This window comes from Myiozetetes cayanensis, unplaced genomic scaffold (genome assembly GCF_022539395.1).
Source record: "Myiozetetes cayanensis isolate MyiCay16 unplaced genomic scaffold, myiCay2020 scf7, whole genome shotgun sequence".
In the NCBI taxonomy this organism is placed as follows: Eukaryota; Metazoa; Chordata; class Aves; order Passeriformes; family Tyrannidae; genus Myiozetetes; species Myiozetetes cayanensis.
Window position 1 is genome coordinate 21,156,636 of NW_026087964.1, and position 20,036 is coordinate 21,176,671.

Here is a 20,036-nt window from a genome sequence, read left to right on the forward strand (position 1 = left end):
TGAAAATCCAGGCCTTAAGATTGCAGATGGGCACCTCCTTTGAACAGTCTTTCTATCTAACCAGCACATGTAGTTGTATTTTGAGATGAAAATTATTTATTTTATATTCATACTTGAATTCTTCATAATCTTTCACTGTGCTTGCCAGTGTGTCATACCAAACAAGCATTTAATGCATTTAATGCAAAAGAAAATGCCCTTTTATATAAACATACGCCTAAAACTTTTAATATATATTTATAGTCAGAACTATTAATATATATTTATAGTCAGAACCAGTTGTGACGGCTGTCACACTGACACAACAATGCCCATAGTGAAAGAGAGAGACAGGTTAACCAGAGACTAACTTTTATTGTGCATTTTTATGCAACAGAACAAATGGAACTGGAGGTATGTAGTAATAAAACCAATATTCAAATTAGAATTAACACCTGATATAGTAAACTGTAGGTAACAAATGTCTTTATAATTAAAAAATATTGACTGTTTAAAAAATTCTCTAAGATTTTATATTCTTTAAAAGAAATGTGTGTTGCCACATAGAAAACAATTCACACATCCTATAGAAATTGTCACAAAAACCTTACTAGTCTATATTACACTATGCACTTTATTTTTGTACAATATCTGATAAAGGTCTATCCCTAACCTGTACTTACTCTACACAGTACAATCATCATTAGAAAGTATTCATAGAATTAACTACACCATAACAATAAAAATATCAGGATTAATGTTTTTTTTTTTTTTTAATCACAGTTTCTCCACAAATATTTGTCATAGAAAATATAGCGAAGGCATGTTGGCACAGATGGGCGTGCGGTACTGCTACACAAAGTTTGAGAGAAGGCAGATACATAAATGACAGTAAGATTAAAGCATATGGAAGGATAAGACAAGAATCTCTATCCTCCTGGGACTTCCTAGAGTGACATGATAGATAGCAGTTTCCTTCTGTTGCAAGCCTGCTGTCTACATCCAGAGATGGGAAGGGATGTGCTGGCTTACAAAGCACACTGCTTAAATATGGATATCTCACCCTGCAAAGGCTTATGTGCTATCTATAATTTCAGGTCCCATACTATTATACCTAACATCTTGCGGATATTTAGACACTTCAATGTGTATGAATTTATAATACCTCATGAAAAAAATAACTGGAATAAGCTGGAAGTTGTGGAAGGCTTGGGGTTTTTAAGATGAAATGGGGGGGTCGAGTGGTCATGATGACAATTAAAGACAGACAACTGAGAGAAGTTTTTTATACTTTGCTACTTTTAAACCAAACATGAACAAAAATATGAGCTGGTGTTTGTTAATGCCTGTCTGTGACTATGATTCATGTCACTGGCCAGTGCTCATAAGCAATTGAGGGCAAAATTTTGTTTGTAAAGAAAGGTCCAAACCAGCAAAGCCATTTCTACTGCCAAAGTGGCTTTCAGGATGATACTATTATACTTTTGGTTATTTTGCACAATGTGAGAGTAGAGGATTGTGAGTGGTTCTAGGATGCTGGCTATGCTTTTTACACTAAAAATAAAGCTAGGCTTACTGGTTATAACAGCAAATCCTTAGGTAATTACATAAGAGGTCTGTCCAGTCCAGTTAATCTGTTCTGAGACTGTTAAAAATGAAATGTTTGTATCTTTAACATCACACAAATAAATATCTGAAAGGAAACCATCACAATGTTTACAAAAATACAGCATGATACATATCGCTGTGGACAAATTTACAGTATAATGTTGACTCACACATTCTGACATGTTTTACCAAATAGTTCTGGCATGTGTCACCACATTAAACGTAGACCAGCAAGACTTACACCATCTGAGCAATGTAACATCTTCTATTATAATTCTTTTTAAAAAAGTGTAAGTTCAACACCAAAAAGCTACTATAGGATATCTGTACTGTTGACATTTCTGTACACTGAATTTCTTCTCTAGAGGCCACCACGTGCTGTTGACCGCTCCAAGAAAGTCACCTCCTGCCTGTAATGAGGGGATGGAGTTCCAACCCCTTGGTCTAGTGAGGTCCTGTGTGACTAAACTGGTAATTGACTTTTAAAAAATAAATTAGTTAATTTGGGTCCAGTGAGTGTCTTTCAACCGCTTTCTAAAAAATCACCAAAATTAAAATGAACCGAGAGGTATTGGACATTTAAGGGCCTAAAGCATATCCTAGCTGAGTGAGGTCCTGTCTATGGCAGTGCACGGTGGAGCCCCTGTCCTGAGATGCTCCATGGGCCATGAGAGACCGGTTACAACGGCAGGCAAAGAGGAGGCAGATGGCAGGAAGAAGCTATCCTGTGGGTGAGCTGAGCTTTGAGAGACGGCCACAGTCCTGCGGCCTGCCTGGGGCTGGAGGAGCGCTGTGCTCCAGAGAGCCCTTCCTGATCTCTGAGGAAGGGTCTGGGTGCCTCCTGCCTTGCCTGGTGCACAGGGAGAAGCTTGGGAAGGAGAGGAGATGGGTAAAAGGAACGATTAGTAGCTATTCTCGTGGCTTGCACAAGGCGGTGAGGAAAGCTGGGGAGTGTGAGAAATGCATTCAGGAGAGTCAACGCTGATGAGGTAGCACTAAGGATGGTCAAAAGTGAAGTGAGCTTTCTTTAAAAAACCGGTTCCCTGTACCTGCCAGCGAGGAAATGTTGTCTCAAGAGGAGCTGGTTCAGGCTGTAAAGGATGCCTGCACGGGCCTGAGTAACCAGACAAGGGTAAAGAGATGCAAACACCCCAATGTGGAAAGGAAAGGATATAATTTCTTTGGCATTGCCTATTTCTGGAGTGCATCAATTTGGAGGGACGATGGACTCCTAATCCTTTAAAATTAAAGGGTTTTAGTAGACTGATTTTTGTTTTTAAAGCTGGTATCTGCTTCCATGTTGTGCACCATTGTGAATTCTGCTCTAACAGCTCTTTTCTTATAGTTTTTAGATAGTATAGACTGCATGTTTATCAAATACAGAAGTCTAAACTAGGCTCTTCTTGCCCAACCCCTCCCTGAATCCAACTCTGAGCAAAACCAGCACATTGTCTCATCTTTTTAAAGAAATGGATATAAAACACAAATGAAAGCAAAACCAAGAAAAGGCAATTTGAAGCCTCTAAAGCTACACAATATGGCTGCAGAATAGCAGTAGACAATGGAAAATCTGTCTTCTGAAATGGCAATTTGTTTTTAGCAATCTTGTTTTAATGAAAACTGTCATGATAACTCTGCTTCTCTAGAAATCTAGATAAATATACTGTCTATCTGATATACAATGCAATTTTTAGCTGTTAGAAGTGCCTGTTATTGTTCTGGGTCTTTGAAGGATTCTGCTGTTGATGAGTGCTGCTGTTTTACCCGGAAGCTTAATTTCCTGGAAGAGTTGGCTAAGGAAGTCCCTGAATTTTTCATCTGGTGCAGTATTTTAAGGTAGTATTTATAACTGTGTTCTTTTCTGTTAGGAAATGGGAGACCACTTCTTCTTTTGTTGTAAGTGTGCAGACTTGTTCTTATATCTCCTACTCAGGGAAAGCAAATAGTACCCAGCTGTTCTGGGTCCAGGTCTGGGGTTGTTATCAATAGGCAGATGAGATAGTAGCTGCTGTTTCTTTTGACATTTTTAGTTTTTTTAATGACCTTTTCTCTACTACTAGATGAAATGAACTGCACTTTTCCTTTGAGTGTGCTATGAAGTATTTGGATAATAGGCACTGAGAAGTCTTATTAAGAAGGATTTGAAATGGATTTCTTTCTGTTAACAGGGATATGGTAGGATGGAGAAGCTGAAATGTATGCAGTATGTGTTCAAACATGCTTTGGACTCCTAAATGACAGTAGGGTTAAGTATGTTTAACGAATAGTATCTCCTAAATTAAATGGTTGCTACTGTTGTCTGAGGTGGTTCTCACTGCCATCAATCACCAGATCCATCTTGCATACCTCTATTGAAGACTTCATCCTGTGATCCTGGATGGTCAGTCCCTTCGTAATATGAGTTCCCATTGTGAAGGAAAGTCCCCACCGCACGCCCCTGACGAGCGTGTCCTACCGCGTCGCTGAACACCTTGTTTATTTGCTCTTCGGATGGCATCCACCAGTCCGGGTTGGAAGTACAATGCATCCTAATAAACTCTGCAGGAAAACAGGCAAGGATAAAAAACAGCTTGTCTTTGCAGCATTCGTTATCACCCAGGCACCAAAAGCTCACGGGAAATAAAAGGGGATATTGCTGCTCTACTTAAGCAGAAGTAAAGCCTTATGGGGGATGCCATGATAATGCCACTGGGACCTGTTTTATTGCTGCACAAGTGTGTTTCTCCACACGCAGTGTATGTTATACCTGAGCTAAATAGGTGATGCATGGGACCTGGAGATAAAATACCTTCTTGTGGAAATAAAAAGAGCTAATTGGAAGTGAAGGCTGTGATCCAGCATGTGCGATACATGTGAAAGCTAACATGAACGGGATGTATTTAATTCGAAACCTGTTGGTGTTTATACCTCAAGGTGATTGCTGTCGTGGATCTTTATGACCTCCCTCTGCTGGCTGCTTCAGCACCTGCAGGCTGCAGGAGCCCACAACCTGCTGGAAAATGTCACTGCCATTATTTCAGTTTGATGTTCCTTTCTGTTTGGGATATTTTTCCTTTTAAGTTCTGCTTTTTTCCTCTCCCTGTGTTCCACACCTATTTTTTCAGAGACTAAACTCGCCTTAGAAATAGCTAAATGAGATTAGAGGGCTGAGTTGGCAAGCCTTCCAATAGTTTTCAATGCAGGAGAAAATGAATTGTACTGCATGTAATTTGGCTATTAAAGTAGCTGGTGCTTCCACATACAGCTATTTGTATGTGATGATTAGATTTTTTATAATTTATTTTTCAGATCCCTTGACATGTAATATACTAGACCTTGGACAAGGTGCCTTACCAATTCTGGAGCTGTAACTGCTAGATATAGCTCAAATAGGTGTATTTGGACTTTGAAACACCCCAAATCAATTTTAAATGTGAGGGCACCTTATTAGAGATACTGGATACACTATAGCTCATATGGAAACTGAACTTCTTATTTATTCCGTAATATTAGTTATTCCCTCATGCAGTATTGTGTGTCCCAGGATATTTTTAAATTCTATTTTCTACTGTTGACAAGCCAACAGCACAATAAGTGGTGTAAGGTAACTTCATTACTGTCACCACATCTCGAGACAGGGACTGCTGTGCTTTTACATGAGTTCCTGTGCCTGCAAGGTATCTCATCTGTTGGACAATTAGGATGTGATTTTTGCATAGCTCCTCCAGCAGTGTGTCTGCAAAAGTGATAGCAATCTCTGTTTTAAATTCATTTCCCTGGAAATCTGCACAGGCAACAGTAATTCCTTCCTAGTTATGCTCACGTGTGCCTCCACAGACTTGTCTTTCTCTCAGAGAAATGGTTACCACATAAAGGAGTAATGCTATAATTTAAGCACGCCAGTCTGTTTTAAAGCTGGTTCCAGAAACCAGTCAGTTGTAGGAATATATTAGAAATGTTTATAGATATTTAAAACTACTCTGAGTGCAGAGAGAGAACCAATTTACACTCTCCGCTGTGGTGGAAAGGTATAATTGGCCATTGGCTGAGAATTAGTCAGACACTTGTTAGCTTGGTCTGTAAATGGGCAGGAGCCAGTGGCCAGCTCTCGGCACTGGATAAAGTTGTCCTGTGCCCACCCATGCACGAAAGCCCAAAGGGAGAGCTGTCTACTCTGCTTCCTTAGCTGGTCCTTAGATACTGAAAAGTTCTGGCTTCCTCTTCAAACTTCTGAAAATTAAAGAAATTACCCTTCCTCTTTCTCCCAAGGAGCGCTTCCCACATTCTGTTATGTCCAGGACCCCAGAAAGGGGAGTGGCTATAAGCAAAAGTCCATGTACAGGTGGATTTACTGGTAGTCTTGGGAAGCAGGGGAAAGAAAGAGGAAGAAAAGGGTATCAACACTCTGCTTGCGTGTAAATTATTAAGTGAAATTTAAAGTAACTTAGTAAATTTTAAAGCACTGGTATCTAGCCTGCAGTTCTCAGGAAAACTTCGGGAACCCTGAATCTTTCTCTAGACCTCTATGGCACAGTGTGCAATGGACTTGCCCTTCAGCTAAGCTCTGATAAGAGTATTCAGGTCTGGTTAAAAGATTCCTTTGCAGTACAAAAAGAGCCCCTTTGCCTAATTTGCTGTATGCAAATTCTGAGTTCATTATGTGGATAAATCAATGTACCCCAATCACAAATCTTATCTACTTAGCCCTGTTGGATTCTTCTACCCTAGATGGGAAGAGGCTCCATCTGATGTATATGACCGCTTTGAACTTCAATTGAATGACTAAAGATATTTTTATCACTGACTGACCAAATATAGCTTTTTACATTGCATTGATTAGTAAATATTCTTGAGTTAGTTCAACCAAAACTTCATGTATGTGCTCACAAAATACTAAAAAGTTAACTATGAGTTAATTAAAGAAATAATAAGCATATGCATTGATAATACGCAGATGGTTGATACTAAAAAGATGTTTTTTACTGGGATTTAAAAAGTCCAGGTTTGTATGTTTTATAATAAATATTTATAACAGGCCTCTCAAACAATTTTAGGAAATGAAAGTACAGAACATCCTTCTCAATCTGCACCCTTTCTCTATATTGTCCAATATCCCCACTCTCTGACATTGCAAAATGCTTGCAAAATTCTCCTTCCTCTTCAGGCTAAACATGGGGAAAAGTTATTCCCTAACTTTTTCAGCCAATGTTGCATCAATACGTGAAAAAAGAAGTTAAATTCTTAATAACACATTTGTATACACTTTGTAGGTAATTAACCTGTAGATGTTCTTGACCCTATAAGATGTCCAAACCTATTCTGAAACTCAGTTAGCTTCTAACACCAATGATGCCTTGTGTTCTTCTACACATTAGGTTATAATTATTCCTTTGGTTAGTTTTGTGTATCAGGGTTAAAAAATACCCTGATAGTTTATTTTAAAAGAGCGTAATCAGGATTGTCTGGATTTGCTTCTTTATTTAAGGTGTATTAGTGTCATGTGGCCTTGCATTTCTCCTCTCTTAAATAAGCAGCCTTGTTTTTCCCATCCAAAACCACCCAAAACACACATATAATACATACATACATGTATGTATGTATGTATGTATAAAAAGAAAGTGGAGGGTTTCTGGATGCTTGTCACCTGCCTGTAAAACCCCTTCTAGTTCTGCAACTGTCAGCCAAATGCTTCTACTGAGCCAGAGCCAATGTGGTGAAATGAGATCACATATGGTGGACACTGAGCGAAAAGATGCAGTACCTCTGAGACATGTTACTTTTACTGGATCCAGAGGACGTCTTTCAGGACCTGTCTCTCCTGACTGCACTGACCTTTTCCTTTTTCCAAGGCCGCATGAGTACTTAAGCTCATCGGTTGTGAAAACAAATCTGATGAGATAGCGCAGGAGCCGTCGTCCATCTTTCTTGGAAGAATTTACAGCCTCATCCCACTGTTTACTAGTGATGTAGACAGGGTAGTTGTTCAGCAACTGCTTACTCCCCTGGAAAAGTGAAATATTTCCATTGCTTACTTTACAAGGCAAATAGGTAAAAATGTCAGTTGCAACAGAAGATATGTTTTTTAATTAGCCACAGTACTGACAGTGAAACACAACCCCATGTGAACATTGCTTTTACTGAGAAATGATTACTTTTAAAATTACATTTCCATTTTCTAGAAGTCAAATTGAGTGAGGCACAAGGAATGCATTTTGAGAGGTGGTTATTGGTAATTTTCACTTTAACAAGCGGGTTCAAGAGTTAAGAATCAGTGACTGGGTATATTATTTAACTATAACGTTTCTTCTTAATATATTAGAATGCATAAAAAGGGTCTTTGAAGAGTGTGATCAAATGGATCACTTCAATACAGCTGACAGTTTACTTCAGAGGTGATTCTTTTGGTCTATTTTTATAATAAATTTATTACTTCTGTAGAACACACCTGAAACTTGACAGCAGTTATGTTACTGTGAAAAATGTAAAGAAAATAAATAAAGGAACTATGGAAACTAAAAGCTTTATTACTATTAATGAATGCTGTATTAACTCCAATTATTGCTTTACAGAAATGCCACTGTGTCAGCTGGAAAGAAATTTTGCTTTTAACCTTCATAATTTGTGTGCTTCAACATTCCAACATTAAATGAATGCTGTGGGACTAATTATGGGGATTCCTATAATCCACACACATTTATAAGCTCTCTTAAGTCAATTGTACTTAAATTGTATTTAATTCTTGTTGCCCGTAAAATGCTATAGTCCAGGATTACCCAATTAATGTAAGATGGCACTGTTAATATACTTGAAGTAATTTAAGTACACAAAACCCCCAAACTACCCCCTCCTAGAGACTCATTCAGTTTTACAGCTGCACCTCTTTATCAAAATGCATAAATCTAGAAGCCCAATTAGTAAACTCTTTGTACAGCCCCAGCTTAGACAGGAACTCAGTGAGCCACAGAAACAAGGGTCTGGTGCTCAGTGAGGCAATCAGTCACATGCTTCACTTGTGGGCAACCTCTGCAAAGTTCTCCTCACTTCCAGGCCTTTGATATCTCAAAACTGTCTTAAGGACTACCCTTGCCTACTTTCATATATTTATTATAAAACCCTGGGAGACAGCTTGAGAGCATCTTTGAAGTTTCTCCTCAGGTATTTGCTTTTAATTTTTTTTGCAAGCTTGATAAATATATGGAAAATTGAATTTAGTGAGGGTCATTAGATAATCTGTATGATCTAGAGTAGCACCACCTCCCAGTGGGGTTAGCATCACTGGGAGCTGAGCCTGTGTGACCATCTGCTACCTGTTTGCCTTGCTGCAAGCTGCTGGCAAAGGCAGCTATCGGCAAATGCAAAACTCTGCAAAGGAAGCCAAAATATAAAGGAAGAGATGGGCTTTGTCTGTCTGAGGGGCCACTCCCCCAGAACAACTCAACACTTTATTACCCCTGTAGCTTGTAAATCCAAGCTTGTAATCCCTAAGAGAAAGACCCTTCACCTATAGTCTAGCTCTGTTATAATTTGGGACTTTCTCTTTGCATTTCTTTGTCCTCTCACAACACTGCAGAAGGGTCAGGGTCAAGTCCTCCCCCTTCATTCATGATACAAGAAGCTGCTTTAATTTTTGCCAGGTATACAAGCCCCTGGGAAGAAAGTAGTTAGTCTGAAGAGCTCTGACATGGAGAAACATTACCTTCCATCCAGTCTAGCTCCTTGTCCTCTGCTAAAACGGTGAAGGGGCTGGAGAAGGAGGAAGAGCAGAGGGGCGGCATGGAAAGCTCTTTGAAGGTGTTTGCTATACTCTTAGGCTAAAGCAACTATGACCACAGTATGCCAGAAGGACTTGACACAAGTACTTCCTTGGTTTGTTCCACTACAGCAGTACACAAGACCATGTGATACTCATGTCGGTACTTCATTTTTTCAGCACCTAGCTCCTTATCCCTTTTATATGAAGTCAATTATTTTCCTACCTTAGATTTCTGAAACCTATTTTTTTCCTATTACAAAAAACCTCTAGTGAATCAAGGACCATTCTTACTGATACCAGTGCAAAGTACAAGCTGCAGCTAACTCTGTAGGCACTGTCTCTCTTTCAAGCCCTGGCAGGCAGGGCTTACGCAATGCAAGCCCAATGCCCAGGGTAAGGCTCCAGGCTTGCTCATGTCCATTAAGGATGGATGCTCATATGTTCTTTGCTAAGCAGCAAGCTATCCTAGAAGCTACCTCTGTGTTTATGTGTATACAGCACTGATGGAAATAGAGTGCAGAAGGACCCAATGTCTAGATTTCATGAGAGCTCACATTACTATTAGCTGAGGAGAAGGCAATAAATTTTGTGTAACTTCCTCAGCCTCAATTTTATAATGCTTCTCTCTTATTCCCCTGAAATTTAGGATATTTTTCCTCATTGTTCTCCAAAGGCATGATACAATGTTATGCTACTATGTGAAACAATTCCTGGGATCTGCTACAGATACACTTTCATTGCTTCCTCTGAAAGAAAAGCACTTCTGGGTAAAACATTCTCACTAAATATATGATGTGGTTTAGTGTGTCCAGCACTCATTAATATAAAACAAACAGAAAACCTCCCAGAAATAAAATAAGCAGACCCTGAAGGAAGAACCAAAATACAAATGCCTTCATGCTTGTATTTGTACATGATTAAGCTCATGAATAAATGATTAATATCTATGTGTTTAATTGAAGGAAAAATTATGTCACATTGTGACAAGCTATTCCTTGTGGGATATTACAGAACAACCTCGGTTTTTACAGTATTTGAAAATTTTGGTTAAGCAAAAGAGCATTATAAAACAGAAAATGAAACTTTGGAATATATTTGAGTGAGAACAACTAACTACATATAAATATAAATATGTGTACAATTTGCACAGGATAAAACAGAATGGAGGAAAAAAGTGATGCACACCCTGAACTGCTGCAAAGCATCTTCAGCGAAACTATGGTAAGTTGGACTATGTGAGGCTTACACTATGTATCATTTATGTGCAAAGGCAGATCAGACTACACCTAAGTCTTCCCTCTTCTGATTTTGTTTCCATGAATGGACAGTGACACATATACAAAAACATGCCTAGCAAGGGTCTCAAATACAGACAGTCTAAACGAGAAAAGTCTCAACAAAAACCACTTAATTTCAAGCATTTTTTCAAGCCTGGATAGAAAGACACTGGAGCAAAATTAACAGGAGTTACACTAGAGCTGATACAGAGATGTATACATCTACCTTCTAGAGAAGGGGAGGACTTTAGTGTGCTGCATTTTCACTGCACCACTTTAAAAAAGATCATAATTACAAAAATCCCCAAACTCGATATCAAGTACAAAATTGTTTGCACTGTATGTTTTGTTTGGGATGTTTTCCAAGAAGCAAGAGCTCTCCACAGACTTGCAGAAGTCTCTAATTGGGTCTGTCTGCAAAATGAAGAAAAGATGTATTTTAGTGTTAACCATGTCAGGGCTACACACACGTGTCTGTGCCTGTGTCTGACATGCTGGTAACCCCCACACATGGGCTGCAGCCTCTGTGCACCAGCAGCTGCCGAGTGCAGCCACAGTTTTCACCAAGCTAGCCCTAGCCTAAATTTTTATCAAAAAAGTGATGTTTCTGAGGAGAGAGAAAAATTACCTGAAGCAAGGCAAGTGCAGCTGGTGCTGATTGAGGGAGTTGCGTATTGCTCAGTAAAGTCATTCTAGGTTACACTAATGATGAGTCTCCTCCATTTGGGGCATTACTGTAGCTAAGAATGACAGTTTCACAGTAGATTTTACATATTTTTTTACTACTAAATATATTATTTCAGTGCTTATTTATTTACCTACATGTTTTCAATGAATTTTCAAACATAAAAAGATGCAGCTTGTCTTCACTGTATACTACCTCAGTTGGATGGTCTGCTGGCTGTGGTACCATAAGCTGGTTGTGGTGCTGAAGAACGGTCTTCAAATAATCTAAAACAGTCTGGCAGGGCACTGCATGAAACAAATTGCAATTATTGTATATTAGCTATATAGCATGAAATAGAACAACAATACTGAATCAAGCAGCGTTCTTCAGGATTGGTTTTGTACATCTGTGAGATTTATTTCAAGTAGGAAATACTTCTAATTTTGATTTGTGTGGGCATTTCATTTAATAAATGTACAACAGATGTTGTATTTCCTATTTGAGATCTCTGACATTGCTTTTATTTTCTGCCCACTAGTTTTCAAAGGGTTTTTTCCTAGTTTGTAATTATAATTATAACAAAAACAAATTAGGTCAGCAGTAATGATAATAAGAAAAAAATCTGTAAATACTGTAAAAATCCCAAACCATACAAAGAAGAAGACATTTCTTGGACCTAAATAATGCACTGATTAACATGTAAATATGCTCAAATGTTTTTGAAACTACAGTCTGAAGAGATTCAATGATTCATATACCTTAATGTCTATTCCTTCCCTCCTCCTGAATTTGCTATAAAACTAGATGTTAAACAAATTGCTTTATTTCTCTTTCCCTCATCCTTCCCACTTTCCATTCCCATCACTCTCATCCATTTCAGTAGTGGTACCAACATCCTATTCTCTTCTGTTGAGGTGATAGGTTAATTAGGCATGATTCAATTATGGGTCTCTCTTAAGCAGATGCTGCCACAACCCTGATTAACTCTGGAGTATTTCTGAGATACAGCTCTTTTCTCCCGAGCCTGAAACACCATAGGAGAACTACACAAAACCTAACACAAGTCAGTCATGATGTTGCATTAGTGTCTAAGGCACCTTATCACTCTCACACTTTGTATGGATTGTTTTTGTAAAATATTCAGACTTAATCATAGTTTCAGCTAAAAACCCAGAAGAATTTTTTTTAATTATTATTTCTTGGCTTTCAGCCTTTATGTCTGGAAAAATGTGGTGTTTTGGGCTTTCTATCGAGGTGGCAATCTGAAAGCCAGCACTGAAATAGCTGAGAATGTCTCAAAGTAGGATTTACAGGTATTTTTCACTCTTTCCTCAGCGTTCACACTGCACAGCAGTTGTGCCCCGGTCTAGGCAGCCAGGGTGCAGAACAATTCTGTGCAAAACAGAATCTTTACTGAGGGCTAAGTGGTGTTACAACCAGCAGTGTGTGTGGCAGGATAGTTCACCCTGAACAGACCTAAAATCCAATAACGCATCCTACGCAGGCCATCATGCAAACTATCATGCAAGTTCAGCTGTTGTCAACAGGGTGCTGTCTTGGTTTTACATTATGCTAAGATCATTCTGGTTCATCAGACTTCGAATATACATCCTTTTTTTGAAACAAGATGCGACAGATAGGCTAGTCTGTGACCTTGTAAATCTGTGACTACCAGTCCATCCCTTCATAACTATAAAAGCCCAGTCCAAACTTCCTTATAGCAGATTCTTCCGCATACTTCCTTGAAGCGTGGAGGTTCTCCTGTGAAGCAGGGATGCCTCTTCATGGTTACTTCCCAAGGGATAAGAGAAAGAGAGAGATCTGCCCACTGTCTCGCACAGTGAGTTACATCAATCTCTACTTAATGATTGTTTCTTTTGCTAGCTTCGATACAACTACTTTAATAAAATTGTTTTGTTATGCATATTTCTTTGTTACATAATACTCTACTAGGAGTGTTTTTTAGCTTTTACACTGTTAATAGTTAAATTAATATTATTAATTAATATTAATAATTAATATTATTAATGATTAATTAAACTTAATAATTCTGATTAAGTTTTCATCTGTTCACCTACTTGTTGATTTGTCATAATAAATAATTCATTTATATAAATATATCTGTTTTGCCATCATTAAAACCTGTAGGACAAAGTGGTTTAATCATACCTTTATAATTCCTTTAAATTTAAACTGCTAACACAGACCAAGGCTAAGATAGGATTCAGCCGCACCTAAACCCTTCCCTGAGAAGGAATTTAGAAAGCAAGAGAGTAATTTCTGCACCTCGAGACTCACAGGCAAGGCTTTGCTTCTTAAAACTTTGTCTAAGTGTTCCACTCTCCCGCGACAGTCTGCATACAGAAGCCATGCAAAGTGCCTGGTATGACCAATAAATGCCCATGTTATTGCACCACACACTGACTTCTCTGTAAGGTGACCCACCAGTGTATTTACTCCTGCTGCTGATTTTTCACACAGTAAGTAATTTCACTGCAGGCTATCCAAAGATATGTTTACCTGTGTTCTTCCAAAGGGATGAGGCATAAGCGAGATGACAGGAAATTACTTAACCTGTCATGTCCCCAGCAGAGGAAGTACAGCTCTACTTTAACTACAAGCTGTTGATAAAATGTGTTCTCATTACCAGTGAGAAACACAAAAGTACTAAAAGCTAGACAAAGCTTATAAAAACCTCTATCTTCATAAAAGCAGTAATGTTTTGACCACAAAATTGTATGATTGTGTTATCATTGTAGTGACTTGAGGATGTTGAACATTTTTGACTTGTAAAGCCATCACACAGCACAGTTTGCTGTTGGTACAAATAACCTCAGCCTTTCAAACACCAAGTGCTATTTGCAAATCCAGATTTCTTGGGCTGCCGTATTAACTGAAGCCTAAAAGAAGCCACAAAGAGGGTAACACGAGGCAGAGACTCAAAACTTTGGTTTTGTTACTGAGATACAGTCCCTCTTATGGCTCTTCAAATATTCTCTATTTCCTCCAAACCCTAGAGCAAACATAAGAGCCTGGGGCTCCCAACTGTGAAGATGAATAATCATTTAAACCTACTAGCTTATTTATTTTGTTTATCTTTGTCTTTGATGTGGTCTCTAGACCTAACAAAATCATAATCCCAAGAGCTGATCTCTTATGCACATTTCCACGTAGCACCGACATCACTAACAAGGATCTGCACCTACTGTAACCAAGGGGAAAGACACCAATGTTGAAATAACACTGGCTTGTTATGGTTTAGTAGAAAGCCTGTGGGGAGGCAGTAATTTTCTTGCCCTTTAGGGAAGAAGTTTCCACAGCTTTTACTCTCTGAAAGTGCCAGTGTCCTAGAAATGACACTGGAATTGGCAAAGTAACCTGGCCTGCAGCAAGTGAAAGAGCAAGGTCTTAGCAGGAACTAAAGGGTGAGGAGGAGGGGTACAGGGCACTTGGCATGCTGGGGAAGGCTGGTCTTGCTCAGATGCTAAGCAGGACATGTGTAAGAGGTGGTAGGTATTTGCTGTTTATTGATCCAAGTTTTAAAATGTCATTGGCATTCTAGGCATCTGTACATTGTAACAAGTGCTTATTTGACACAGCTTGTCACAGCTTTCTCTGAAGAGTATTCTAATTTGTAATAGTTGAACGGTGAGTGTGGTGGCCACCAAATGTGCCAGTGACAAAAGCTGGGCTGTGATATCTCAGCCTGAGCTGCCACACAGCACAGCAACTAAGTCCTCCTTGCACCAGACAGCATCAGTGGGTAAAACACAGTACAACCCAAGTCATCATCTCCCAGTGATGCAGTTTCTACCCTCAGCTCGTTGTTACAGCATGTGCTATTTCACCCTCAGGAACATAAACTTTATTTCAAGTCTGCATTTTCTTTCAACTTTCTGGGTTTGTAAAATCTTTGGAAAAATAAATGGAAAATGCCTGTCACTTGTTACATGCTTACAGTTAGTGGTGAAGTCATTTATTCATCTTCTCTTTGCTGAGCCCAACACTGATGTTTCCAAGGTGCTGGGCTCCTGCTAAAGGCAGAGTCCCTACACCAGCTTGTATGTCAGTAAAGATGAAGGCCATGGTGGCCCTTTTGGCCATGCTATGCATCAATACTCAGGCGGGAAATTACTGTGTCTTCCAAAAGCCTTTCTCAGTGTACATTTCCCAGGGGCTGAAACCAAGTAGAGTGATGTTCTCTGTGCCTCAATACACAGTAATCGGCACTGTGATCGGCCAAGTCTGTCACCTCTCATCTTCCTCACCCACTGCTACCTCTGCACTGTTTGCAAGCTGTGAGCAATGACTGTGTGCTTTCTTTCATGGATTAAAGTATTAAAAGAATGGAGTGTGAACAGTTTCACAAAAATTCCCTCCAGAAATTCAGCTGCATCGTAGCAATTTCCTGGATACAAATATATTTGTATTTTTAAATCCCTTTTTGTAATATGATGTTATGTAACACCCTGAATATCTGCAATACCCTCATCAACCAAAGTTTTTGTCTCATCAAAACCATAATTTGGCCTGGTACTAATGGTATTATTCCCTTTCAGTACTCTGTTAATTGAAGCTGGCATCAGCTATGCAATTATTTAGTCAATATCAGGCCAACAAACCCACAATCCTAAAGGACATCTCATATGTATTTTAAATAAAATACAACAATCAGACAGTATTTGCATCTTTCGGTCTTCTGTAGTGTCACAAATATTCCAGAACATATTGTTTTAGTTCCTGAAGGGAGTTGTTCAAACCTCATGATCTTGAAAACATCACACTTTGGTAGCAGCTGCCTAGTTCTTTTGGTAGTATGTTAATGTGCACTAAAGGGATGAAAAGCTGGTGTGCTCAAGAAGGTATCCCCTCCTGGCAGCCCATGCTGCAGCTCTCTTGGCAATGACATCTCTGACTCTGTTCTTGAACCACTCTGTCCTATAACCTGGGCTGGAATCCACATCTCTACAATTTTCAAAAAGTCTGGCAATTCTGGCTCTGACTAACAAGCTCTTCAGCTGTCCCCATGTCAGGAGGGAGTTGGGACAGACAGCTAAGGCTGCATCCCACATGAAGCTGCTGGTGAATGTGTGCTAACACCCAGAGTTATGATGGCAATGGAAAATATTTCTACCTGCTTACCATCATCATTAAATTGGTGTGACTGCATTATTTTACTCTTCACAAATACCAGAACAGAATACTCAATAAGCAGTTCCATATTATTGATAAAACCTATTACCATCTGATAATGGTCCAATACTGTTATTAGCATGCCATATTTTTCCTTAATTTTGCCAGGAAAAGAAAGCCTTCTCAAGACAGTGCTCCAGGTTTAATTTTTATTATTAATTTGCCACTGATCCTAACTTCTGCTTTTTACTGATCATCATCAACTTCCCCTCTAAGCTATTTGTTGTTTCTAACTGCTCCTTTATTTTCCCTCTAAGCTGGTTGTTTGTAACCAGCATGAAACTTTTCCTTCTAGATAGTCTTTTGGGGCCTTCAATAACATGCTTTTAATGTTTCCCAATTATCGCTCACTCTATTTTTTATTTTTTTTAACCTTTGGCTCTAATAATTGTTTCCAACTTTTTACGAAGTGCCAAGAACATCTTTATTATTGGTTTGGGCTGGGGTTTTGCTCATTATAAATGTTGCATTGGTATCTGTCAAAATGAGGGCTCTCATTTATCGTCCCCAAAATGTGGCCTCCCAGTGTAAAACACTCCAGGGCTGTTTATAGTGCCAAAGCACAGCACTGTGAAGAGATGCTTAGGCTGGCTGTAAATAAGGCACATCTCCAAGGTAAATAAAGTGTATCTCCGACCTCTCCCACAGCATCAGACAGGCCTAGTGAGAAGGGATGGCTCACCCCCAGTTTGGCAGCGTGTCCACCTGTGGTGGCTTCAGCCCCATAAACAGACAGTACGAAATCTGGTTATTCTGTTCACTAATGAGATTTTGTGCTCTGTAGCCGACACCGGCTAGTATTCCTCCTGGTGTTTTGCAGAAGATGAATCCCTTAGCACTCAAGACAATTTAGCTTTGACTTGCCAGGGGGAGGAGAATTGGGAAGGGTGTACACTTAACATCCACCCTGCTCAGCCCAGCAGCTGTTAGTTACGACTGGCTCAGCTTTGCAATGTGTCCTCCTTTGCTTGACCTTGAGCGATGCTTCTCTCCGGGTTCATTGCAGGGCATTTCTAAATTGATGCTCGACTGTCAAAAAGATGTAACAAATGATAGGGAACGTGCTGACGAACCACATGGCTGTGTGAATTTCTTATAACATTAATGGAGATGCCTTCTCTGCCTGAGATTTGGAGAAGTGTACATGGCTCAGATTATTTCAGCTCATACAGTCATTTATTTCAATAGTCAGCTGAAAGCCAGTGAAAGCTGGATTGTCCATGAAGGCAAATTGTTGAGCTGGAGAAACAACAAGGGGCAAGGAGAGATAGGGGTTAGGATCTCTGGAGGAACTGATCTCAGTGCTCAAGACCCTACAAATTTGGATGTTTGTGACTGGATGGTAAAATAACCATTTGTAGTGAGAGCAGCCAGGAGAAATCAAAATAATCATTATGAAGGAAGACAAGGTTTTAGAAGAGTTAATCAAAAATACTTTTACTGTAAGAACCCCTTATCTCCCCCCCCCGTTTCTGTATTGCTCTAAGGAGATTTTGTTCTGTACAAATTCTGTAGACCTAACCAACAGATACATTGCACAAAGAGCCCAGAGGTAATAAATTATAGCCAAATAGGCTAAGGTAGACATTTGAATAGGTGAAATAGGCCTGAAGCCAAGGTTTTCTTCAAGCCTGGACAATCAGAACATAGAACAATGGAAAGAACAGAAGGTCCCCGAGGTCACCTGACGATGAGGAGTAGATTTGCGACCCCAGGATGAAGGCAAGACCGGAACCACCATAATATTCCTCAAAATAGAGACCACGCCTCAATCTCCACCCCGACTCCACCTGCTATGAATATTGTAATCTAATAATGCAATGATATGAATATGCATGTGATTATGTTGTAATCATGATCAGAAACTGTATAAATTGCTTGTTTTTACTCAATCACTTTGGAGCTTTTTGTCCAGCCTGAGCTGGAAGCTACCCCGACGTCGCAAATAAATACCTTGCTGTTTAAAGGCTTAGAATTCTATCTCTAAACAGTTTTAATCTGCCTTTTTGGGCATCAATTATGTGTAGAAGGGTGTTCAAGATTTCCTAAAATGACCTACATGCCTGCCAAAAACAGGGAAGGGAGAAAAAATTCTAGAAAAATCCCATTACTTTTAAAATCCCTCTCAGTGATGTTTTCCATCAGTGGAAAACTATTTAATTTCTATTAATCTGCATCTGAAAGGCCACTGGGCTTTCAATTTTATTTTAATTTCTTCTAGAAATAAGATTGTTCCCCTTCCAAATGCCTCTGGAATGTACACCTCTGCCCAAACAAGAGACGAGAAGAGATAAAGCAAGCCAGCTGTGCATTTCTCATTTAAGTGATGCTGTCACATGTGCCTGTGGCTTTTATTTTTGTCTGTGCTCCCTCACTTTCCTTCACTCATTAGAAGGTACCTTTTTTATGCTCCCTTTCAGCTCTGAAGTCTTCCCTGCTGAAGGGACATTGTATGTAAAAACCCTTCTAGTATACATTTCTACTGCTGAAAACTAACAGGGAAACCAAGGAGTCCCCCATGAGTGGGGACAGCCATTTGTGTCACTAAAATGCCAAATGTTGACCTGCAAAAGGCAAACCCAAGTTCAGACTGGGGAGTTCATCCTTGCCAGGCTGAACTGCAGCTCCCCACAAAACTCCCACCAGCTCCTGCTCCCCAAGGAAGGCTAAGAAACCTGACCTCCAAAATTCTCATGGGTTTGTACCCAGAAGGGCGGAGAATACAGATAAATAAAGCCCCAGTCTGCTGCAAGTATATGTTTCAGTAAGTTTTTGTATTCAGGCAGGTTTAGTAAAGTAAGCCAGCACCCGCAAGCAGCAAAGCAAAGCTGTGCTGCAAATTCAAAGGGGTTCTTGTGCCAAACACTGGGTGACCGTGCTCGAGGCTCTCTCTTCTCACAGTAACTTCACACTTTGAAGCTGAACAGCAGAACAAGGCCACAGATCAGACCAAAACATCCAGAACATCAAGGGAAACCAAAGAAGTGGTTAAATGTGAACATCAAGAAAAAGGACCAAAAAGGACATTAAAAAGTGTTCATCGTAACCCTTGATGGCTGCTTTATCTATGCTGTGGCTGTAGTAGGCTCTTTGGAAATACGATGCTCTGAAAGTATAAAGGGGACTGGATTTGTAGGGAAAAGTAATATCTTTTATTAGATCATCCAATAGTCAGAAAAAAGAGTCAAGCCTTGGGCACACAAAACCTCCTGGAAAACTTGTCTGACTTTTTCAATTACATTGATCTTAACTCTACCTGCAAATCCCGCTTTGCTTTGGCTACTTGCAGCCACGCCGAATGCCGTCTCTACAGGTGATCAGCTGTCTACATTTGAGTGGGGTTTCCACTCCCATCCTTCTGCTGTTTGCTGTAGTATGTTCTGCTGCTGGGCTAACAAGGCAGGAATAATCACTGCCTCATTGTGCTTCATCTTACTTATACCTTTTCACTACTATCCAAAAACATGCAGCAAAGCGGGGAGCACCAGGAGGCAAACCCTCACTCATGTGATTTTGGACCTTTGCTTTAACCACCTGGAAACACTTTCTTCCCTTTAGGTCAAAAACTGCGAGAAAATCA

At 39.6% G+C, this 20,036-nt stretch overlaps 1 protein-coding gene across 1 annotated transcript in view; it reads right to left on the reverse strand.

Annotated features, from left to right (window-relative positions):
• Positions 1–345: 345 nt before the first annotated feature.
• BEND4 (BEN domain containing 4) overlaps positions 346–20,036 on the reverse strand; it is a 33,276-nt gene continuing 13,585 nt past the window's right edge. Inside the window, 3 exon segments of the mRNA XM_050338546.1 lie at positions 346–4,125; positions 7,328–7,568; positions 11,477–11,568. Coding sequence (XP_050194503.1) covers positions 3,908–4,125; positions 7,328–7,568; positions 11,477–11,568 — 551 coding nt within the window. The 3' untranslated portion in view covers positions 346–3,907.